Raw genomic sequence first — 22,689 nt, 5'->3', positions numbered from 1 at the left:
TCTCTTCCGACCCACACTCCCTTTTCCTGACATCTCACTTCCAAGTACCATGTCATCAATTGTAAACTGGATAGACAGGCTCCCACCTGGACTCAGGAGCCTGTGTGGGCCAGTTAGAGAAAGCCCTCTTGCGAGAGGCTTATGTGAAAAGAAGTGTAGATACGCATAGAGAGAGGTCAGACGCATTGCATTTCTATGGACATCATCGTTATGCAGAAACAGAGCAGAATTTGTTTGATAATAAAGTGGTTTGTTGAGATTTAGAATTTTATTATTATTTATTTTTAGAAAAAAGAGAAAATTTACAAGATGCAAAGGTCTCACACAATACATTATCATTGATGATTGCTCTCTTGACACTTCAACACGGGCCCCGGCAATAAAAAGAACATGGACAGTGTGAGTGTATTGGAGAACCCTCGCCATGGACACGCAGAATACACCACAGTGGACCTGATGACAAATGATGCTGGGCCAGCCTGTTCCAAAAGCAAGCCAAGATGTGGTAGAAACCAGCAAAGCCTTTCTGTGGGGGAGGCACGAGCGCACACCTTCTACCACATGCGCACCTGCCCCCTGGCCCACCGGCAGTGCCCACTGCATCACTCCACCACAGCAACAACAGAAAATGATAAAACGGTCCTTTGGTGTTTTTTGCAGAGCTATTCAGGTTCTCAAATTCTTATTTCTGTCTTCCTCTTCATGTTTCAGTTCCAAATTCTTAAAGTAGTGTAGGTGCTTAGCATCTTGAATTTTTCAGGATCCAGTTCTGCCCAATGATAACACACTAAAAAGACCAAAGAAGACATGTTATTAAGAAGGATTCCAATGTTTGCCTTCAGATTCTATTAGCATAGGCATATAAGAGTAACTAAGCAGCTGAAGATATGTTTTCAAGCTCATACAGTGACACCAGCATCAGTGCATCACTTCACTGAAAAACCTGCCATGTTGCCATGTACAAACCCAAATACCTTCTCTTCAAAGAGTCTCCAGTTCATTAAAACTCCATTCTTAGAGCAAAAGACACCAAGGCAAATATCTGAACACACTTCTAAATGGCTTTTGCATCAAAGAGAAGTCACCAGGCAAAATAGAAAATATTTTGAAGTAAATGAAAACACAACATGTCATAATTTGTTATATTCACCTAAGGCAGGGCTTAGAGGGAAATTCACAGCATTAAATGCTTATATTACAAAAGAAAAAGGTTATCAAATCAATAATCTGGGTTTCTACCTTAAGAAATTGAAGAATAAAAGCAAAGTAAATCCAAAACAAGCAGAGAAGGAAGAGAATAATAAGGAGCAGAAACTGATGATATTTCAAACAGAAAAAGGCAAGAGAGAAAAAATAAAAAGATCAATAAAATAGATAAGTCTCTGGTCAGACTTACCCAGAAAAGAGAGAAGACACAAATTATCAATATCAGGAATCAAAGAGGCAACATCAGTACAGACATTACAGACATTAAAAAGATAAAAGGAATATATCACAAGCAACTTTCGACTCACAAATTAGACAACATAGATGAAATGAACAAATTCCTAGAAAAGAGATATAAAAGCATGATTTCCAAATCCTTTTAACAATGAGGGAGGTAGAGGGATGGGAGCTTAAGGAAATGCAGGGACAGGGAATAAACTAAATGCTTAGTCTTGTGACATTTTAAATACTACTCAAAGGACGCCTGCCTGTTTGGTACAGAAGTCCAAGTGTCTCAGGGTTTCCTTTTGTAATTCCAAGGCTATAACAAAAACCAGCTAGTACTGCCGAGATCTATGATGCATGCATTTGTCATCCAAAAGTTAAACTAAATCTAAAGCCTAACAGAGGAGTTTCTATTCCCTCAGATCTAGATTCTAATTGGATGGACTTCAGTAAAAGCAAAAGATTTCAATACGAGTCAATATGCCATGGCAGTGCCACCTCCATGGATGTGCTTCCTGATACATTCAGCGCAGGCCACCTTCTTAAGAAAGGGTTGTATCACAAGCAGATGCTTCCATAGACTAGCAGCCCTCATTCCCCTGCCCAGCTGGATAGCAAAGTCCCTGTGCACACATGAGAAAGGCAAGCTGGAACCACAGCTAGCCCATGCTCTGCAGCTCTGTCTGCCACCATATCCCCAAGGCCTACCCTCGTACACCCAAACCCACCTGTGAGAGTCCTGCACACCTTCCTAAGAGCTTTCTAAAAGACAACCAGTGGGTGGAGAACAGACAACATCATTCCTGGGGACCATATTACTTTCAGTTTTTAGCTATTAGAAACAACCCATTTGTTCTTATATTGTGTGGATGATGTTAACCCAAGTTATGGACCTGGGGACTATTCATACTTGTTTCCCTACCTTCAATACCAATAACTGAAATACTGTAATTGTTCCCCACATTGACCTTTGAGAAACTCCATCTTCTTGGCACAGATTAAAATCTTTGTTTTTGAACTTAAGATGAGCTTTGGAATCCTGGCTGAATGTATTTTTCTTTTACATTTACTTCAATTAAATATTCTACAATATTCTATATTTTTAATGCATTGGGATAATTAGTCTTCAAATATTTGATGTGCAGATGGAAATTATAAAGCTCACAGTAAAAGAATGACCTAGAGAAATGTTAAAGATATTCTGTTAAATGATAAAAAACAGGTGACACTATATATATACAGTATGTCTCCAACTTTGTAAAGTTAGAGAAACAGATGTAGAATTACCTGTTTAGAAAAACTATTCCAAAGCATTATGTTAATAATAATTATCAGAGGTGGAGCCAAGATGGCCAAATAGGAACAGCTCCAGTCTACACCTCCCAGTGTGAGCCACGCAGAAGACGAATGATTTCTGCATTTCCAACTCAGGTACAGGGTTCATCTCACTGGGGATTGCTGGACAGTGGATGCAGGACAGTAGCTGCAGCACACCGAGCAGGGCGAGGCATCGCCTTGCCCGAGAAGCACAAGGGGTCAGGGAATTCCCTTTCCTAGCCAAGGAAAGGGGTGATAGACAGCACCTGGAAAATCGGGTCACTCCCACCCTAATAATGCGCTTTTCCAATGGTCTTAGCAAACGGCACACCAGGAGATTATATCCCGCGCATGGCTCTGAGGGTCCTACGCCCACAGAGCCTCGCTCATTGCTAGCACAGCAGTCTGAGATCAAATTGCAAGGTGGCAGCAAGGCTGGGGGAGGGGCACCCACCATTGCCGAGGCTTGAGTAGGCAAACAAAGCGGCCGGGAAGCTTGAACTGGGTGGAGCTCATTGCAGCTCAAGGAGGCCTGCCTGCCTCTGTAGATTCCACCTCTGGGGGCAGGGCACAGACAAACAAAAGGCAGCAGAAACCTCTGCAGACTTAAATGTCCCTGTCTGACAGCTTTGAAGAGAGTAGTGGTTCTCCCAGCATGCAGCTTGAGATCTGAGAACGGACAGACTGCCTCCTCAAGTGGGTCCCTGACCCCTGAGTAGCCTAACTGGGAGGCACCGCACAGTAGGGGCAGACTGACACCTCACACGGCCGGGTACTCCTCTGAGACAAAACTTCCAGAGTAACGATCAGGCAGCAACATTTGCTGTTCACCAATATCCACTGTTCTGCAGCCTCCACTGCTGATAGCCAGGCAAACAGGGTCTGGAGTGGACCTCCAGCAAACTCCAACAGACCTGCAGCTGAGGGTCCTGACTGTTAGAAGGAAAACAAACAAACAGAAAGGACATCCACACCAAAACCCTATCTGTACGTCACCATCATCAAAGACCAAAGGTAGATAAAACCATAAAGATGAGGAAAACACAGAGTAGAAAAACTTAAAATTCTAAAAATCAGAGCGCCTCTCCTCCTCCAAAAGAATGCAGCTCCTCACCAGCAATGGAACAAAGCTGGACAGAGAATGACTTTGACGAGTTGAGAGAAGAAGGCTTCAGATGATCACACTACTCCGAGCTAAAGGAGGAAGTTTGAACCCATGGCAAAGAAGATAAAAACCTTGAAAAAAGATTAGACGAACGGCTAACTAGAATAACCAATGCAGAGAAGTCCTTAAAGGACCTGATGGAGCTGAAAACCATGACACGAGAACTATGTGACGAACGCATAAGCCTCAATAGCCAATTCGATCAACTGGAAGAAAGGGTATCAGTGATGGAAGATCAAATGAACGAAATGAAGAGAGAAGAGAAGTTTAGAGAAAAAAGAATAAAAAGAAATGAACAAAACCTCCAAGAAATATGGGACTATGTGAAAAGACCAAATCTACATCTGATTGGTGTACCTGAAAGTGACGGGGAGAATGGAACCAAGTTGGAAAACACGCTGCAGGATATTATCCAGGAGAACTTCCCCAATCTAGCAAGGCAGGCCAACATTCACTTTCAGGAAATACAGAGAACGCCACAAAGATAATCAGGAAATACAGAGAACGCCACAAAGATACTCCTCGAGAAGAGCAACTCCAAGACACATAATTGTCAGATTCACTAAAGTTGAAATGAAGGAAAAAATGTTAAGGGCAGCCAGAGAGAAAGGTCGGGTTACCCACAAAGGGAAGCCCATCAGACTAACAGCGGATCTCTCGGCAGAAACCCTACAAGCCAGAAGAGAGTGGGGGCCAATATTCAACATTCTTAAAGAAAAGAATTTTCAACTCAGAATTTCATATCCAGCCAAACTAAGCTTCATAAGCGAAGGAGAAATAAAATACTTTACAGACAAGCAAATGCTGAGAGATTTTGTCACCACCAGGCCTGCCCTACAAGAGCTCCTGAAGGAAGCGCTAAACATGGAAAGGAATAACCGGTACCAGCCACTGCAAAATCATGCCAAAATGTAAAGTCCATCAAGACTAGGAAGAAACTGCATCAACTAATGAGCAAAATAACCAGCTAACATCATAATGACAGGATCAAATTCACACATAACAATATTAACCTTAAATGTGAATGGGCTAAATGCTCCAATTCAAAGACACAGACTGGCAAATTGGATAAAGAGTCAAGACCCATCAGTGTGCTGTATTCAGGAAACCCATCTCACGTGCAGAGACACACACATGCTCAAAATAAAAGGATGGAGGAAGATCTACCAAGCAAATGAAAAAACAAAAAAAAGGCAGGGGTTGCAATCCTAGTCTCTGATAAAACACACTTTAAACCAACAAAGATCAAAAGAGACAAAGAAGGCCATTACATAATGGTAAAGAGATCATTTCAACAAGAAGAGCTAACTATCCTAAATATATATGCACCCAATACAGAAGCACCCAGATTCATAAAGCCACACAATAATAATGAGAGACTTTAACACCCCACTGTCAACGTTAGACAGATCAACGAGACAGAAAGTCAACAAGGATATCCAGGAATTGAACTCAGCTCTGCACCAAGTGGACCTAATAGACATCTACAGAACTCTCCACCCCAAATCAACAGGATATACGTTCTTTTCAGCACCACACCACACCTATTCCAAAATTGACCACATAGTTGGAAGTAAAGCACTCCTCAGCAAATGTAAAAGAACAGAAATTACAACAAACTGTCTCTCAGACCACAGTGCAATCAAACTAGAACTCAGGATTCAGAAACTCACTCAAAACCACTCAACTACATGGAAACTGAACAACCTGCTCCTGAATGACTGCTGGGTACACAAGGAAATGAAGGCAGAAGTAAAGATGTTCTTCGAAACCAATGAGAGAACAAAGACACAACATACCAGAATCTCTGGGACACATTCAAAGCAGTGTGTAGAGGGAAATTTATACCACTAAATGCCCACAAGAGAAAGCAGGAAAGATCCAAAATTGACACCCTAACATCACAATTAAAAGAACTAGAAAAGCAAGAGCAAACACATTCAAAAGCTAGCAGAAGGCAAGAAATAACTAAGATCAGAGCAGAACTGAAGGAAATAGAGACACAAAAAACCCTTCAAAAAATCAATGAATCCAGGAGCTGGTTTTTTGAAAAGATCAACAAAATTGATAGACCGCTAGCAAGACTAATAAAGAAGAAAAAAGAGAAGAATCAAATAGATGCAATAAAAAATGATAAAGGGGATATCACCACCAATCCCACAGAAATACAAACTACCATCAGAGAATACTATAAACACCTCTACGCAAATAAACTAGAAAATCTAGAAGAAATGGATAAATTCCTCGACACATACACCCTCCCAAGACTAAACCAGGAGGAAGTTGAATCTCTGAATAGACCAATAACAGGCTCTGAAATTGAGGCAATAATTAATAGCTCACCAACCAAAAAAAGTCCAGGACCAGATGGATTCACAGCTGAATCCGACCAGAGGTACAAGGAGGAGCTGGTACCATTCCTTCTGAAACTATTCCAATCAATAGAAAAAGAGGGAATCCTCCCTAACTCATTTTATGAGGCCAGCATCATCCTGATACCAAAGTCTGGCAGAGACACAACCAAAAAAGAGAATTTTAGACCAATATCCCTGATGAACATCGATGCAAAAATCCTCAATAAAATACTGGCAAACCAAATCCAGCAGCACATCAAAAACTTATCCACCACGATCAAGTGGGCTTCATCCCTGGGATGCAAGGCTGGTTCAACAAACGCAAATCAGTAAACATAATCCAGCATATAAACAGAACCAATGACAAAAACCACATGATTATCTCAATAGATGCAGAAAAGGCCTTTGACAAAATTCAACAGCCCTTCATGCTAAAAACGCTCAATAAATTAGGTATTGATGGGACATATCTCAAAATAATAAGAGCTATCTATGACAAACCCACAGCTAATATCATACTGAATGGGCAAAAACTGGAAGCACTCCCTTTGAAAACTCACACAAGACAGGGATGCCCTCTCTCATCACTCCTATTCAACATAGTGTTGAAAGTTCTGGCCAGGGCAATCAGGCAAGAGAAGGAAATAAAGGGTATTCAATTAGGAAAAGAGGAAGTCAAATTGTCCCTGTTTGCAGATGACATGAATTGTATATCTAGAAAACCCCATCATGTCAGCCCAAAATCTCCTTAAGCTGATAAGCAACTTCAGCAAAGTCTCAGGATACAAAATCAATGTACAAAACTCACAAGCATTCTTATACACCAACAACAGACAAACAGAGAGCCAAATCATGAGTGAACTCCCATTCACAATTGCTTCAAAGAGAATAAAATACCTAGGAATCCAACTTACAAGGGATGTGAAGGACCTCTTCAAGGAGAACTACAAACCACTGCTCAAGGAAATAAAAGAGGATACAAACAAATGGAAGAACATTCCATGCTCATGGGTAGGAAGAATCAATATTGTGAAAATGGCCATACTGCCCAAGGTAATTTATAGATGCAATGCCATCCCCATCAAGCTACCAATGACTTTCTTCACAGAATTGGAAAAAACTACTTTAAAGTTCATATGGAACCAAAAAAGAGCCCGCATTGCCAAGTCAATCCTAAGCCAAAAGAACAAAGCTGGAGGCATCACACTACCCGACTTCAAACTATACTACAAGGCTACAGTAACCAAAACAGCATGGTACTGGTACCAAAACAGAGATATAGACTAATGGAACACAACAGAGCCCTCAGAAATAATACCACACATCTACAACTATCTGATCTTTGACAAAACTGACAAAAACAAGAAATGGGGAAAGGATTCCCTATTTAATAAATGGTGCTGGGAAAACTGGCTAGCCATATGTAGAAACCTGAAACTGGATCCCTTCCTTATACCTTATACAAAATTAATTCAAGATGGATTAAAGACTTAAATGTTAGCCATAAAACCATAAAAACCCTAGAAGAAAACCTAGGCAATACCATTCGGGACATAGGCATGGGCAACGACTTCATGTCTAAAACACCAAAAGCAATGGCAACAAAAGCCAAAATTGACAAGTGGGATCTAATTAAACTAAAGAGCTTCTGCACAGCAAAAGAAACTACCATCAGAGTGAACAGGCAACCTACAGAGTGGGAGAAAACTTTTGCAGTCTACTCATCTGACAAACGGCTAATATCCAGAATCTACAATGAACTTAAACAAATTTACAAGAAAAAAACAAACAACCTCATCAAAAAGTGGGCGAAGGATATGAACAGACACCTCTCAAAAGAAGACATTTATGCAGCCAAAAGACACAGGAAAAAATGCTCATCATCACTGGCCATCAGAGAAATGCAAATCAAAACCACAATGAGATACCATCTCACACCAGTTAGAATGGTGATCATTCAAAAGTCAGGAAACGACAGGTGCTGGAGAGGATGTGGAGAAATAGGAACACTTTTACACTGTTGGTGGGACTGTAAACTAGTTCAACCATCGTGGAAGTCAGTGTGGCGATTCCTCAGGGATCTAGAACTAGAAATACCATTTGACCCAGCCATCCCATTACTGGGTATATACCCAAAGGATTATAAAACATGCTGCTATAAAGACACATGCACACATGTTTATTGCGGCACTATTCACAATAGTAAAGACTTGGATCCAACCCAAATGTCCAACAATGATAGACTGGATTAAGAAAATGTGGCACATATACACCATGGAATACTATGCAGCCATAAAAAATGATGAGTTCATGTCCTTTGTAGGGACATGGATGAAGCTGGAAACCATCATTCTCAGCAAACTATCGCAAGGACAAAAAACCAAACACCACATGTTCTCACTCATAGGTGGGAACTGAACAATGAGAACACATGGACACAGGAAGGGGAACATCACACACTGGGGCCTGTTGTGGGGTGGGGGGAGAGGGGAGGGATAGCATTAGGAGATATACCTAATGTTAAATGACGAGTTAACGGGTGCAGCACACCAACATGGCACATGTATACATATGTAACAAACCTGCACGTTGTGCACATGGACCCTAAAACTTAAAGTATAATAAAAAAAAATAATAATCATAGAATGATAAGGTGGCAGATGACTTTTATTTTCTTCTTCGGGTACTTTGGCATTTTTGATATTTTCTATGAGTGAGCATTAACTTTGTAATAAAAAAATGGCTTTCAAAAGAAATGTTATATGAGAAAGATGATTTAGGAATTTCTATTCCCTACTAGAGAAACACAGAACTGGAAGGGATCCTGAGAGGTTTTGGCCAATGGGTTCTTAAAGTTTTTAGGTAAACTTCCTAGGCATAAGAACTTTATAAAGCATCTAACCTGAAGGACAAACCATTAGGTATGCCTTTATAATTAACTGTGCTACTACTGGGAACACTAATGGGCTGGCCTAATCATAAGATCAATGTTAGTATCATGAGTGATTTGTAAACTACATGCAAGAGATTTTTGGCCAGCAGTGGACACTGTTCCAGCTGAAAGCCACCGCCCACTACAATACATGGATTGGTCAATAGACGTTGCTCTCTATTTCTAGTCTCACTTGCTAAAGATGTCTCTTCCTATTTTCTTGAACTATAGAATAACCCAGGAGCCAGGTTACTGGCCACCAACCGGGAGTAGCTGGAGACCATGCAGCTCACATAGCTGGAAGCTTGAATGAGGAAGGTGGGAGTGAGCTATCTGTGAGGTCCATCTGCCAAATTAGAAGTGCTGAGCAGAAGTCCTGTTCAAGCTAAACACATGGTTCTCCAGAAAAGGATGGACCATTGAGGCTTGAAATTCAGAAACCCTGGATAAGGGGTAATGTGCCTCCCTCTAAGAGCTACTGAAAGGATGATGTCTATTTCCAAATGCATGTGCATCACATGAGCTACTGAGGGCAGACATGACCCGGAGGCTGGGGACACCTGACAGGCAGTAGTAAGAGGTGCCTGATAACTTAGCACCACAATTTCATAGTCTTATGAAAGAAGCTAGGGGAACCACAAGTTTCCTCCACCTGCTGTAGTAGTTCTCTTACTGCCATCAACCACCAGGGACAGTGAGGAACATCTCCAGTGAGGCCAGACCAGGACCAGAAGAAAGGAAACCCTTCACAGCCCACGTAAACACTGATTCCCTCAAAGACACTGACTTCCAACTGACCTGCTTCTGGCTTCAGGCCATTTAAGCAACCACAGGATGCAAGTGCTAGACAAAACACACACATGCCACAGATCTGTTCTCCAAATCACTGTTAAAAGGACCAAGATTTTTTTTTTTTACCTATTTATTTCAGGTCTTAGCTGGTAATCAAATCAGAATTCATTTACCTAGAAAGGTAAGGCTGTTCTATGCAAAAAACATGAGAGATGCTGGGAAGTTATCAATGCAGGCTTCACTCTGACCTTCTAGCACTGTTAGACTCCAGCAAGCTCCCTCCACTGAAGTGTCAAAAGATCCCCAGAATCAGAATCTCTTCCTTTGCTTGAGAGCTGATGGTCCTGACTTCACAGATAGAACATGAAAAGAATGATTTCCTAATTACGAATGGAAAGTTTAATGCAATGCAATAAAACAAGCATGGAGAAAAAAATTGATGTTACCTGAAAGTGGTAGGAACAAACTTTGACAGCAATTGGCTTTTATTTTTTGGCTTTAACTTATTCTCCCATCTATTATTTCTCATGTATATTGTACTTATTTATATATCAACGTCTTTTTTTTTTTTTTTTTTAAGACAGAGTTTCACTTCATTGCCCAGGCTGGAGTGCAGTGGCGCGATCTCAGTTCACTGCAACCTCTGCCTCCTTGGTTCAAGCGATTCTCCTGTCTCAGCCTCCTGAGTAGCTAGGATTACAGGCGTACACTACCACACCTGGCTAATTTTTGTATTTTTTGTAGAGACGGGGTTTCACCATGTTGGGCAGGCTGATCTTGAACTCCTGACCTCAGGTGATCCACCCGCCTCAGCCTCCCAAAATGCTGGGATTACAGGCATGAGCCACCACACCCAGCCAATGTCAGTCTTATAGTACTTAAAGTGATTCAGATGACAGTATCAAAATCATAACTTGATCCCTACAGGTTGGTGCTGTTTAGTTGAATTTTCTGCAATGATAGAATAGCAGCCACTAGCTGTATGTAGCTAGTGAGCACTTGAAATATGGCTACTGTGACTGAGAAAGTGAATTTTAAATTTTATTTAATTTTAATTTACATCTCAATAGCCACATGCAGTTAGTAGCTACTGTATTAGATGGCACACTCTAAATTATTTGTAAGCCTGGCTCTGCACCTTAGCAATAGACAGAATCACTAATCATGGCCAGTTATTTTCTAATAAATAAGGTAATGGCCAATTTATTTTCTAATAAATAAGGTAATGGAGGTGGAAGCCTGGGCATAGAGAAAATCCAGTCCCACTACTAGTAAAGTAACATAACATGCTACTCTGCATCAGTGAGGAAGCAAACCAACCTCATGGATAATAAAAAACCAGAATGACACTTAAGGTTTGGGAACAGTAACCTCCAGGTAAGAAGAAGAAGAATGGGGCAGACAAAAATATTTGAATAGATATTACTTAAAATGTCCCAAATGTACTGAAAGGCATACAGTTACAGATTCAAGGTCAGCGGACCCAAAAAGATCCCCAGAATCAGACTGGGACTATGATACAGATGTTGGAATTATCAGACAGGGAACTTTTTAAAACTATGATTAATATGTTAAGGGCTCTAATGAAAAAGTAAACAATATGCAAGAACAGATGGGTAATGTAAGCAGAGAGATGGAAACTCCAAGAAAGAAACAAAAGGAAATAATAGAAATCAGAAACACTGTAACAGAAATGAAGAATGCCTTTGATGGGCTCATGAATAAACTGGACACAGCCAAGGAAGAATCAGTGAGCTCAAAGATAGGTCATTACAAACTTTGCCAACCAAAAACAAAGAGAAAAAGAATGAGAAAAAAAGAACAGACTATCCAAGACTGTAGAGCAATTGCAAAAGATGTACCATATATATAATTGGAATACCAAAAGGAGAAGAAAGAACAGAGAGGAAATTGTGAATAAAGCTAGGGGTATTGAAGTATTAATGGCCAAGAGCTTTCCAAACTTAATGACAGACATCAAATCACAGATCCAAGAAGCTCAGAAAATACCAAGCAAGAACCACACCTAGGCACATCATATCCAAACTGCGGAAAACCAAAGACAAAATTTTGAAGAAGCTGGGGGCTGGGGGTGGGGTAAGGAGAACCCACCTTACCTATAGAGCAATAAGAATGAGAATTACAGGGGACTTCTCATAAGAAACTGCAAACAAGGAGAGAGAGGAATAAAAATTTAAGTATTGAAAATATTTAAATATTTCTTTTTCTCTCATGCCTTGGAAACTCAAAGCTGCTCCTCTAGGGCTGTGAGGCTCCTAGGGCTCTTTCTGTTTTTAAAGAAAGGCAAATTAAAAAAAAAAAAACAACAACAACAAAAAAAAAAACTATAAGTCTAGAAGTCTATACCAGCAAAATTATCCTTCAAAAACAAAGTAAAGGCCGGCCATGGTGGCTCACTCCTGTAATCCCAGCACTTTGGGAGGCTGAGGTGTGTGGATCACTTGCGGCCAGCAGTTCAAAAGCAACCTGGCCAACATGGCAAAACCCTATCTCTACAAAAAATACAAAAAATTAGCCAGGCATGTTGGTGCATGCCTTTAATCTCAGCTACTAGGGAGGCTGAGGCACAAGAATCGCTTGAACCTGGGAGGTGGAGGATGCAGTGAGCAGGGATTGCACCACTGCACTCCAGCCTGGGTGACAGAGTGAATAAGACTCCACCTCAAAAAAAAAAAAAAAAAGACTATTTAAGTTAATGATAGTGACAATGTATTAGGTGAGTATCGCATATGTAAAGTGAAATGAATGATAGCAATGTCACTGGGAATATGCTGTTGTTATAAGGTGCCTGTTACAGGTAAAGTGGTAGAGTGTCATTCAAGGTGGACTTAGACTAGTTAAAAATGTATATTGTAAACTCCAGGGCAACCACTAAAAAAATTGTTTTAAGTTAAAAAAAGATAAAAACACTACCCAGAGACACAGCTAGTTTTATACCATGAAATACCAGCACATGGACATGAGAATGTGGTACGAATGTTGATACAGGGAAGCAAAGTGAAGCTCAGAGAACGAAAGGAGTCCTACCTTATATGGCGAAAAGAACAGTGAAAAGGGATTGAATACCTTTTCAACAGAAAACACACACCCACACACACACACACACACTCGGCTGCTGTAGCTCATTAGGAAGAAGTGTGCTCAGCCAGGACACATCTTACTATTCAGACAAAGGTCACATTGAAAAAGCAAACAGATGGCAGCTTCCAAAACACTTTCTTGTTTGGTTTCAAGTGTGTTGCCATTTGAGGACAGAAATGTGAGGTGCCGGTCAGGTGCACACTCCTCTCACACCCTAATTACAGCAGCTAAGTCAATACTCAAATGAGGTAATACTTGACCCTGCAATCCAATCAGAAACCACATTATTTTAGTGAGAGGTGGCCCTAGTGCCTTTAGCAGTGGCCAGAAAGGAGAAATAATAGAGCTGCATCCTCACAGAAAACCTCAACTCCTCCCAGCAAGGTGAGAGAGCCCGAAGGATTGAGACAGAGGACAAAAACACAGTTAATTTTAGCAGTTTCATGTCCACTTGGTAAAATAAGAAGCAACATTTGCAATGTGACAGAGAAATGTCAAGGCCCTGGAAATGCCCTCTGAACCATGAAGGCTTTTGAATCATTTTCAAAGAAAAATATGCCCAAGATCATGCAGTTTCTCATTCAATTTTCTTTTGCCTTTTCTTTCTCTCTCGTGCCTTGGAAACTCAAAGCTGCTTCCCTTAGGGCCTGCCAGATTCCCTAGGGCTCTTTCTGTTTTTAAAGAAAAGCAAATGAAAAGTGCTACTCCCTTCATAGTGAGGGGGCTGCTGTTGTTCTGGGGAACAAAACAAATGTCAGGGTCACCTTCTGTCTGTCACCATTTAATCCAGCTCTCATAGATATCTGAATATTTGGTGGTGATTTTGTGGCCTACTGGGATGACAAATTTCATCAGAAGGGGCAACAAAACCCACGGGCAACAAAAAACCCCAAATATATCATTGGAATACCAGCTGTCACTTGGTTCTGGTCCCGTTTAGGATCTTCAAATCCAGGAACATGGCTAAATTCTCGGAAGCAGGAGCACCCAGCCCCGCTCTGGTCCTCGGCTAGTTGTGGGTGGCTCTGAAGGACTCCTCCCTGCCTGGACATCTGTCCATGCCTGACACCGTCACTGCTGACCCTGATGTAAAGAAGAACAACTGGATGCCTATGGGAAACCATCAATAAATGGTTTTCCTTGTGCGCTTTGTCCAAAACCCAGACAGTACCATATACATCGGTATAAACAAAACGTGGCCTCTGTCTTTCATGGGCCGATCTAAACTTGTTCATGAGCCTCCATGCGCTGAGTGGCAATAGGGGGGTTCCTGAGCATACAGAGGCTCCATTTCACCTTAATGTCAACAGTACTCTGGGTCCTCAGTGTCCTCTGTGGCAGGGTGGCTGGTGCAGCTCAGCACCTGGGCCCTGACAGTGCACCACTGAGGGACGGTGGGCTACTTGAAGTTTGGTGTCTCTTGCTCAGGGACCCAAGGCCCTCTCTGGCTGACCTGGCCTCGTCTCAGTTCTCACCAGCATATCTCACTCAGTCTCAGGTCTCATTAATGACAGACCCCTGCAAGTCTCATCCAGGAGGCCAGTGGAGGTCACAGCTGAGACCTGGAGGGACTGTCAGTGCTATGAAGAGCTGAGGCCATGACCCCCAACCTCCTAATGAAGCTGCCCCCTCATGGCTTCTGCAGCAGGCTCACCTCACCACTTCCATCCAAGACCGAGAGTCAGCCCACAGACCCAACACAGCTTTCCTCCACACCCTCCACCAGGCAAAGAACACCCTCTGGAGCCTTCCCCACCCCACGGCGATGCTGGGCAGCACTCTCACAGGCCCTGAGGCCTGACCGTGTCTTGCCACCTCACTGGGCTGCAGCTGCCTCCTGGAGCCCTGGAGCCACCTGCACTGCTCTCCCTCCAGAATCCCTGTCACGGCTTCCAAGTTTCCTGCAACCCAACCCCCATTCCCCCACTCCAAGAATCCCAGCCTGGAGCACAGCCAGAACATGCCAGGGGCCTTCAGCTTCCCCTCCATCTGTCCCTCTGCTCCTTCCCGCCGAGTCTCCTAACCTGAAGGCTGAGGCCAGCCAGGAACTTCCCTCCATTGCCCTCTTCCTCCTCTTTTGCCTGCCTCTTCCCAAGGGCCCCATGATGGCATGGCTGCAGTGAACTTGACTTATAGGGAAGGGGAAGGAAAAACACAACTGCCTCCTCCTTTCCAAACACTTCCCGTGGGGTCTGCTCCCCCTGCTGCCTCCCCTCTGTGGCTGGCCCTATTTGGGTGATTCACAATAGCACCACTGACCCCAAGTTCTATGCTACCTAATCTGCACTACCGTGAGAAGGAAATAAATACATTTTTAAAATGTCATTAACATGAGAGAAGCAAGAAGTAGATACCTACAAGTCCATGAGAATTCCCCTCGTAAACTTAGACACTGGGGAAAAATGTGAAATGTTCACACCCTCCTCCTGCCCTTCTTTTTATGTGCTCAGTTTTCCTTCTATGAGCATGTACTCCTGTATGTTCTGTGACACACGCAGTAACTGTCCCCTTGTCTGCCCATGAGACCCTCGGGTGTTTTTCTTGCCCACAGAATTAGCAGAATTACTCCCAGGCTACCCAGGGGCCACAGAACACTAACATCCATGGTGTATTCTCTACAGGAATTACTCTGAGGCCAAATCTAAAGCAAATGGAAGTCTTTGAGTTGTTATGTTTTGCATGAATTTTAAAAGTAACAAAACTCAACACCCCATCATAGATTAAACCAAAGATTTTCAAAGCACTGATCAGATATAAAGCAAAAATCAAGACATTAAATTTATAAAATGTATTAGGTTAATAATACAACCCAGGAAGGAATCAGCTAGGTGGTATTTGAATTTTTTAAGCTGTTTTGAAAATACAAACCTCCAAGGCACATGTGAATTTGTATTTGTGTGTGTGTGTGTGTGTGTGTATGCGTGCCAGTGTGTTTAGCTTGATAATCTGGGTCTGGTTGCTGGGAGACAGGGGCTTGTATGTTTCTCCCTCTCCCGTTCATTAAGTTCATGATGGGAGTCTGAACATTCAAGTTGTTTTTTTGTTTTGTTTTGTTCGTTTGTTTGTTTGTTTTTGAGATGGAGTCTCACTCTGTCGCCAGGCTGGAGTGCAGTAGCGCAATCTTGGCTCACTGCAACCTCCACCTCCTGGGTTCAAGAGATTCTCCTGCCTCAGCCTTCTGAGTAGCTGGGACTACAGGTGCGCATCACCATGCCCAGCTAATTTTTTTTTTTTTTGTATTTTTTATAGAGACGGAGTTTCACCATATTGGCCAGATGGTCTCGATCTCTTGACCTCGTGATCCGCCTGCCTGGGCCTCCCAAAGTGCTGGGATTACAGGCGTGAGCCACCATGCCCAGCCCAAGTTGTTTTGAACCTGTTGTTAAGGTCCCAATTCACTGCAGGAAAGGCTATTAAGTACAGTCTTCAACAGAACTGGAAGAAGAGACATGGGCCATGCCTGAGCATTAAGGCTGGGAAGCTGCCCTGAACCCCAGGAGTGGAAACTGGAGTGTCCAATCTGAGTTTTGCTTCTGGACCAAGTAATTACTAAAACTTGGCCTAACCAGTAACAGTCCCTGCACCTTTCATTCAAGGAACAGGAGCAGCGCTGGGATGCTCTCTCTGTCATGCTTCCCTGTGATCCAGAGAAGCCTGAGAAAACACAGAAACATGGCGGGGAGGGAACATGCCTGCCCCCGCCCTGCCCAGGCTGCTGGGGCCAGTTCCAGGCACCATGACTTCTACCTGCCTGCCTTCCATAAAGCACTGCTGACGGAGATGAGTTTTCCTCCAACAGAAGAAAAACCATAGAACTTATTCACTGTCACCCAAAAGTTAGCAGGATGGAAAGAAGACCTCGATGAGTTTCTGAATTACTGCTTGACCCATTTAACTAGCACAACTGAAAAAGTATCTTAAAGGGCCACTCTGTGCCCTGTCTTCACTTAGCACATTTCACCTCTTTGGATTAAGGATTTCTGGACAGACTATAAATCAGAAGCACCAGCAATATTTGTGATGCCAAAACTGACCACTAACAAAAGTGAATTTTCATGAAGTTTTGGAGGGGTGGGAGTGGAAGTTTTATGTGATGTCCCTTCCCTCCGAGGCATCCTTCAGTGTCCCATGCATACGTGAGATACATAAGCCAAGGCTGGTCACCACAGTGCTGTTGTCTCCCTGCACAACACTAGCAGGAAAACACAGTGATGAGGGAACAGTTAAGAGGACAACAAGACTCACTGTCCAGTCCCCTCCCCTAAAACTGTCTATGAACCAACAATCCACCCTTCCTGAGCTCTCCATTCTGTTCCTCTTGTCTGTGTATCCATTTGGGAGCTGGTGCCACTGTGCCCAATTACAACTAATGTATCTTTTTTAAATTTTATTTTTAAGAGTCAGGGTCTCACTCTGTCACCCAGGCTGGAGTGCAGTGCTGCAATCATGGCTCACTGCAGCCTCCAACTCCCAAACTCAAGCAATCCTCCCACCTCAGCTTTCTGAGTAGCTAGGATGATAGGCAAGCGCCACCATGCTCAGCTAACTTTTTTTTTTAAGAGACGGGGGTCTCACCATGTTGCCCAGGCTGGTCTCAAACTCTTGGGTTCAAGTGATTCTCTCGCTTCAACCTCCCAAAGTGCTAGGATTACAGGTGTAAGCCACCACACCTGGCCTAATATATCTCACTTCCTAGTATTGTGGATCCTAAAAGCCATTTCATAGGTACACTTCTGACCCTTGCTCTCTTTCAGAACAGAAAGAGAAGGCTGAAAACCACCTTCTGGATGTTCTTCTATCATAATTTGGTGTCTCTTGGGTGAATTCTGTCTCCTAACTTGGTTTTAACCACAGTCTGTGAGCTGAAGGCTCCAAATTGTATGTCCGAGACCTGGCTCCCCAGCTCTAAAGCCACAGACTCAGCAGACGACTGGCATCACCATTGGCTGCCAACAGGCACCTCAAACACAACACACCCAAAATAGGTACCGTCAGCAACCCCCATCTTCCTCCCTCATCCTTCTGGATGTCTCCTCTTCCAATCTAATCAGTCACCACGTTGAAATGATTCTATTTCCTTTACATCTTTCAATCCCACTCTTTCTCCTCTGTTGCTACTGTAATTTTTTCTCTGGACTTCTGCAATCACCTCCTAATGAGCCTATCTGCTTCCAGCCTCACTCCCCAAAGCTGCTCGAGTGAGTGCTCTTTTTAAACTTTGTATCTGATGATGTCACTTGTACACTTAAAACCTTTCAGAGGTCCCTCCCGCCCCAGGATAAAATCCAAATTCCTCAGGGTTGCATACCAGACCCTATACAATCCAGACCTCCTATTTCTCTAAGTTCAGAGATGCTCCCTGCCCTCCCACTCCACTTGGCACTCAACACTCCCACCCTTCTGCAATTCCTCCATTCCCAAACTCTCCTGTCCTTGCCCCCCAACCTCCAGACAGCATTTGCACTGCCCTTCTCTTGGCTCAGGCAGCTCTCCCCTGCCCTTGCCCCTCATCTCCCTCCCCACTGCCACCTGTCCTTCCAGATCTGGTCCCAGGCCTCTGAGGGGCCTCCCCTGACCTCCCATCTCCACCCCACACCTGTTCACACTCCTGCCACATGCACCGTGCTGTAGTATAACTGTTCCTATGCTTCTCCCTGAGCCTGTGACCTCCCCGTGACAGGTCCTGGGTCCCTCAAATCTGCACCCAGTATTTGGTCCAGTGCTTGGCAAAATAAACAGGTTCCCTGGTGGGAGGAACTAGGCACAGTGCCATCAGATGGCCGCATCACATTTTCAAGGCCTCTGATGTTCAGGCAGGGAGGTGGACTCTGTGCTACAGTGAGCCACAATAAGAATAAAATGCCATTTTAAGAAAAGTAAACTGGCAGTGCCACACGGGGCACTGTGAAGGATTTCAGAACACGGGGCAGGTGGCAATGAAAGTAGGCCACTGAGATGGCAGTGCCCTTTGCTAGAGTGGCTAAGAGCAGGAAGGGAGATGCGGGAGTGCAGGTGGACTCTGCATCTGCATCTGGATTCTGCATCCGTGAGTGAGTGTTCTGCACAGGCAATCACAGCAGCAGCTGTGGACTGGCACAGGCAGCCAGAGAAGGTGGCACAAATAGGTTCCACCCCCAGGTGGGCACCCCAGGCCTGTGGTATGCCACCCTCCTGCATCTCAATGAATAAAATACAATCTTATTTGCTAACTGATATGGTTTGGCTGTGTCCCCACCCAAATCTCATCTTGAATTGTAGCTCCCATAATTCCCACGTAGGAACACACACGTGGAAATTATGGGAACTACAATTCAAGATGAGGGGCCTGGTGGGAGGTAACTGAATCATGGGGGCAGTTTCCCCCATACTGTTCTCTTGGTAGTGAACAAGTCTCACAAGAGCTGATGGTTTTATAAGGGGAAACCCCTTTCACTTGATTTTTTTTTTGTTTTTGTTTTGAGATGGAGTCTTGCTCTGTCACCAGGCTGGAGTGCTTGACCCTTATACTCTCTTGCCTGCCGCCATGTAAGAAGTGCCTTTCGCCTTCAACCATGATTGTGAGGCCTCCCCAGCCACGTGGAACTGCGAGTCCATTAAACTTCTTTATCTTTATAAATTACTCAGTCTCAGGTATGTCTTTATCAGCAGCGTGAAAACGGACTAACACACTAACTTTTGTCTCCATCCTGGAAGGCAGCAGATTTAAGGAAGCTATGGATGAACGCTGTGAAATGAATGAATTCAGCCTCAGCAGCTATTCCCTCCTATTCATTGCTGCTTCCCCAAAATGTGGGAAGATGAAGCCAAGCAGGGAAACTCCTACCTGAATTCTGCCTCCTGAGCTACGGCTCCCGTTCAGAGGACACGTCGCCCTCAGCCCCGCTGCTGGCACTGCGGTCTTCTTTTCGGGGAGTGTTTCTTTCCTTGCTTGATTCAGAAGGTCCCTTAGCTCTGGTCTTTTCTTTCCTCTGCTGCTGTTTTTCAAGCTTTGACAGCTGATTAAATAAAAATAAAAAAGAATATTTTACAAACACAAACACATGCCTGTGTATCCCACACACCAGTGACTTCCCAGGTGGGAACCATTGAAAAGTTTTTTTCTGATAACCTGGCAGAGCACAGTGGTTCAGATATACCAAATTATACACAGAATGTTTTTCCAACAGGCACCTGAATCACTGAAACAAATCATTAGTCATAGAAGTAATCACTCTCAGACTTTTCCCCAACCATAATTCAACTTGGCACACAGTATGAGGGAGTGGTCATGCCACCGCCTTCTTCAAAAGCCTTAGAAGAGCTCCATATATGAAGGCTTTTCATCTCTTACTTTTTTCTTTGATAGTTTTTTTTCTCATCAAGTTACCTTCTACTTGTTGTTTTCTTTTTTCTTTTCTTTTTTTTTTTTTTTTTTTTTTTGAGACAGGGTCTCACTCTGTTGCCCAGGCTGAAGTACAGTGGTGCAGTCACGGTTCACTGCAGCCTCAATCTCCTGGGTTCAAGTGATCCTCCCACCTCAACCTCCCAAGTATCTGTGACTACAGGTGCATGCCAATTTTTCTGTAGAAACAGAGTTTCACCATGTTGCCCAAGCTGTTCTTGAACTCCTGGGCTCAAGCAACCCACCCACCTCGGCCTCCCAAAGTGTTGTGATTACAGGTGTGAGCCACCATGCCACACCACGTGTTTTCTAAAGAATGTTCAAAACACATTACTCTTTGCTGAATATTACAGAGAAGGCTGTGAAACAAAGTGCATTAAGCACACTGAACACCGTCTCAGTTACCAGTTGATTTGAGACTGAAGGCTGACTTGCTTGCAGGCTGCGTGGTGGCAACACTCAGGACACTGGCCACTAGAGCCTTCTTAGGCTCCCACCAGGCCAGCAGGGGACATGCCCCTGATGTCTCACTCGAATGGAACCTGGGCCCACTTCTTCCCTGAATAGTTCTTCAAAGAAAGCATCAGCTAGATGGCTGAAAGAAGCTTCCATCATCTAACACTGAGCAGCAGCCCAGCCACTACAGGAAGGCCTGCTGAGAAACCCAGCAGAGAAGACCGGCCAAGTTTTGAACCACGGAATTTTCTTAGACCAAAAAACACAAGAGACAGCAATACCCAGTTTTATCTCCCTCCCAGACTAAGTCTGTGAACTTTTTCTAGTTTACATAAAAAGAAGGAAACTTATTGAAGGGCTGGCTTCTCCCTGCTGGTCCCTGCCCCACATCCAAGACACAAAGAGGAGTCACTTCCCCCAATCTGCCAGATCATTTCTTCCACTATGAACAGACTTTGAGTTAACCCTTCGAGAGATGAACAACCAACCAGTAGCTCTCAATTGGGTCCAGGAAATCAAATTTATTAATAATTGACTTATAGTAGTGGTCCCCAACATTTTTGGCACCAGGGACCGGTTTTATAGAAGACAATTTTTCTGTGAGATGGGGGACAGAAGAGGGGATGGTTTCAGGATGAAACTGTTCCATCTCAGAGCATCAGACATTAGTGAGATTCTCATAAGAAGCCTGCAACCTAGATCCCCCGCATGCACAGTTCACAATGGGGTTCCCGCTCCTAAGAGAATCTAAGGCCACTGCTGATCTGACAGGAGGCGGAGCTCAGGTGATAATGCTCGCTCATAGGCTGCTCACCTCCTGCTGTGCAGACTAGTTCCTAACAGGCCACAGGGATTAGTACCGGTCCCTGGCCTGGGGGTTCAGAACCCCTGGCTTATTCTTTCCTACTCCCCATTTACCTGAAAAGCTGTAGAATACAGCTAAGTTTGGTTAATATACTAATTAGATTTTGTGAATGAAGACATCACTTCACCTTTGACTCAGCAACTCTCCTCCGAAAACTCCCCTGGATAAATTTCCACTTGTGTGCACAGTGGGGGCTTCTAAGAACATGGACTGTAGTGTCATTTGTATTTGCAAAAACCTAGAAACAACCCAAATGTCCATCAACATTAGGAGGACAGATACATGTAATGTGGTCTGGTCCCCTAAAGCAATATTGTACAGTAGATCTACATATATCAAAATAGCCAAGTCTTGGCCAGAGGTGGTGGCTCATGCCTGCAATAGCGGCACTTTAGGAGACCAAGGTGGGCGACTGCTTGAGCTCAGGAGTTTGAGACCAGCCTGGGCAACATAGAGAGACCCTGTCTCTACAAAAAAAAAACAAAAACAAAAGTTAGCCAGGTGTGGTGGCACATGCCTGTAGTCCCAGCTACTGGGGAGGCTGAGACGGGAGGATCGCTTGAGCCCAGGAAGCAGAGGTTACAGTAAGTTGAGATCATGTCACTGCACTCCAGCCTGGGTGACAGAGGAAAACTGTCTCAAAAAAATTTTTTTTAATTAAAAAAAATAGATAAATCTTGAAAATCATGTTATACAAAACAAATTTAGCTTCAGAAGGCTATATACAGTAGGATTCCACTAACACAAAATAATACTCTACATAGCTAGTGAGCTCATGCAAATACAGTATGGCCTGGAAGAATACACGCCAACTTCAATACACTAGTTAACATGGAGGGGAAAGAGGATAATGGGATCTTAGTGGAATGAATATATACAGGCTTCAACTGTAAC

At 43.5% G+C, this 22,689-nt stretch overlaps 1 protein-coding gene across 1 annotated transcript in view; it reads right to left on the bottom strand.

The window, feature by feature from the left end:
- Positions 1-249: 249 nt before the first annotated feature.
- The window catches only part of DTD1 (D-aminoacyl-tRNA deacylase 1), a 171,549-nt gene continuing 149,109 nt past the window's right edge, over positions 250-22,689 (bottom strand). Inside the window, exons 5-6 of the mRNA XM_004061864.5 lie at positions 19,917-20,088; positions 250-787 (exon numbers count right to left, since the gene is read on the bottom strand). Of these exons, the coding sequence (XP_004061912.1) occupies positions 19,936-20,088 (153 nt within the window). The 3' untranslated portion in view covers positions 250-787; positions 19,917-19,935. The remainder of the gene's footprint in view (positions 788-19,916; positions 20,089-22,689) is intronic.

Source organism: Gorilla gorilla, chromosome 21 (assembly GCF_029281585.2).
Source record: "Gorilla gorilla gorilla isolate KB3781 chromosome 21, NHGRI_mGorGor1-v2.1_pri, whole genome shotgun sequence".
NCBI classification, from domain to species: Eukaryota; Metazoa; Chordata; class Mammalia; order Primates; family Hominidae; genus Gorilla; species Gorilla gorilla.
The sequence above is the reverse complement of the archived record's forward strand: the minus strand, read 5'-3'. Positions and strand labels throughout refer to the sequence as shown.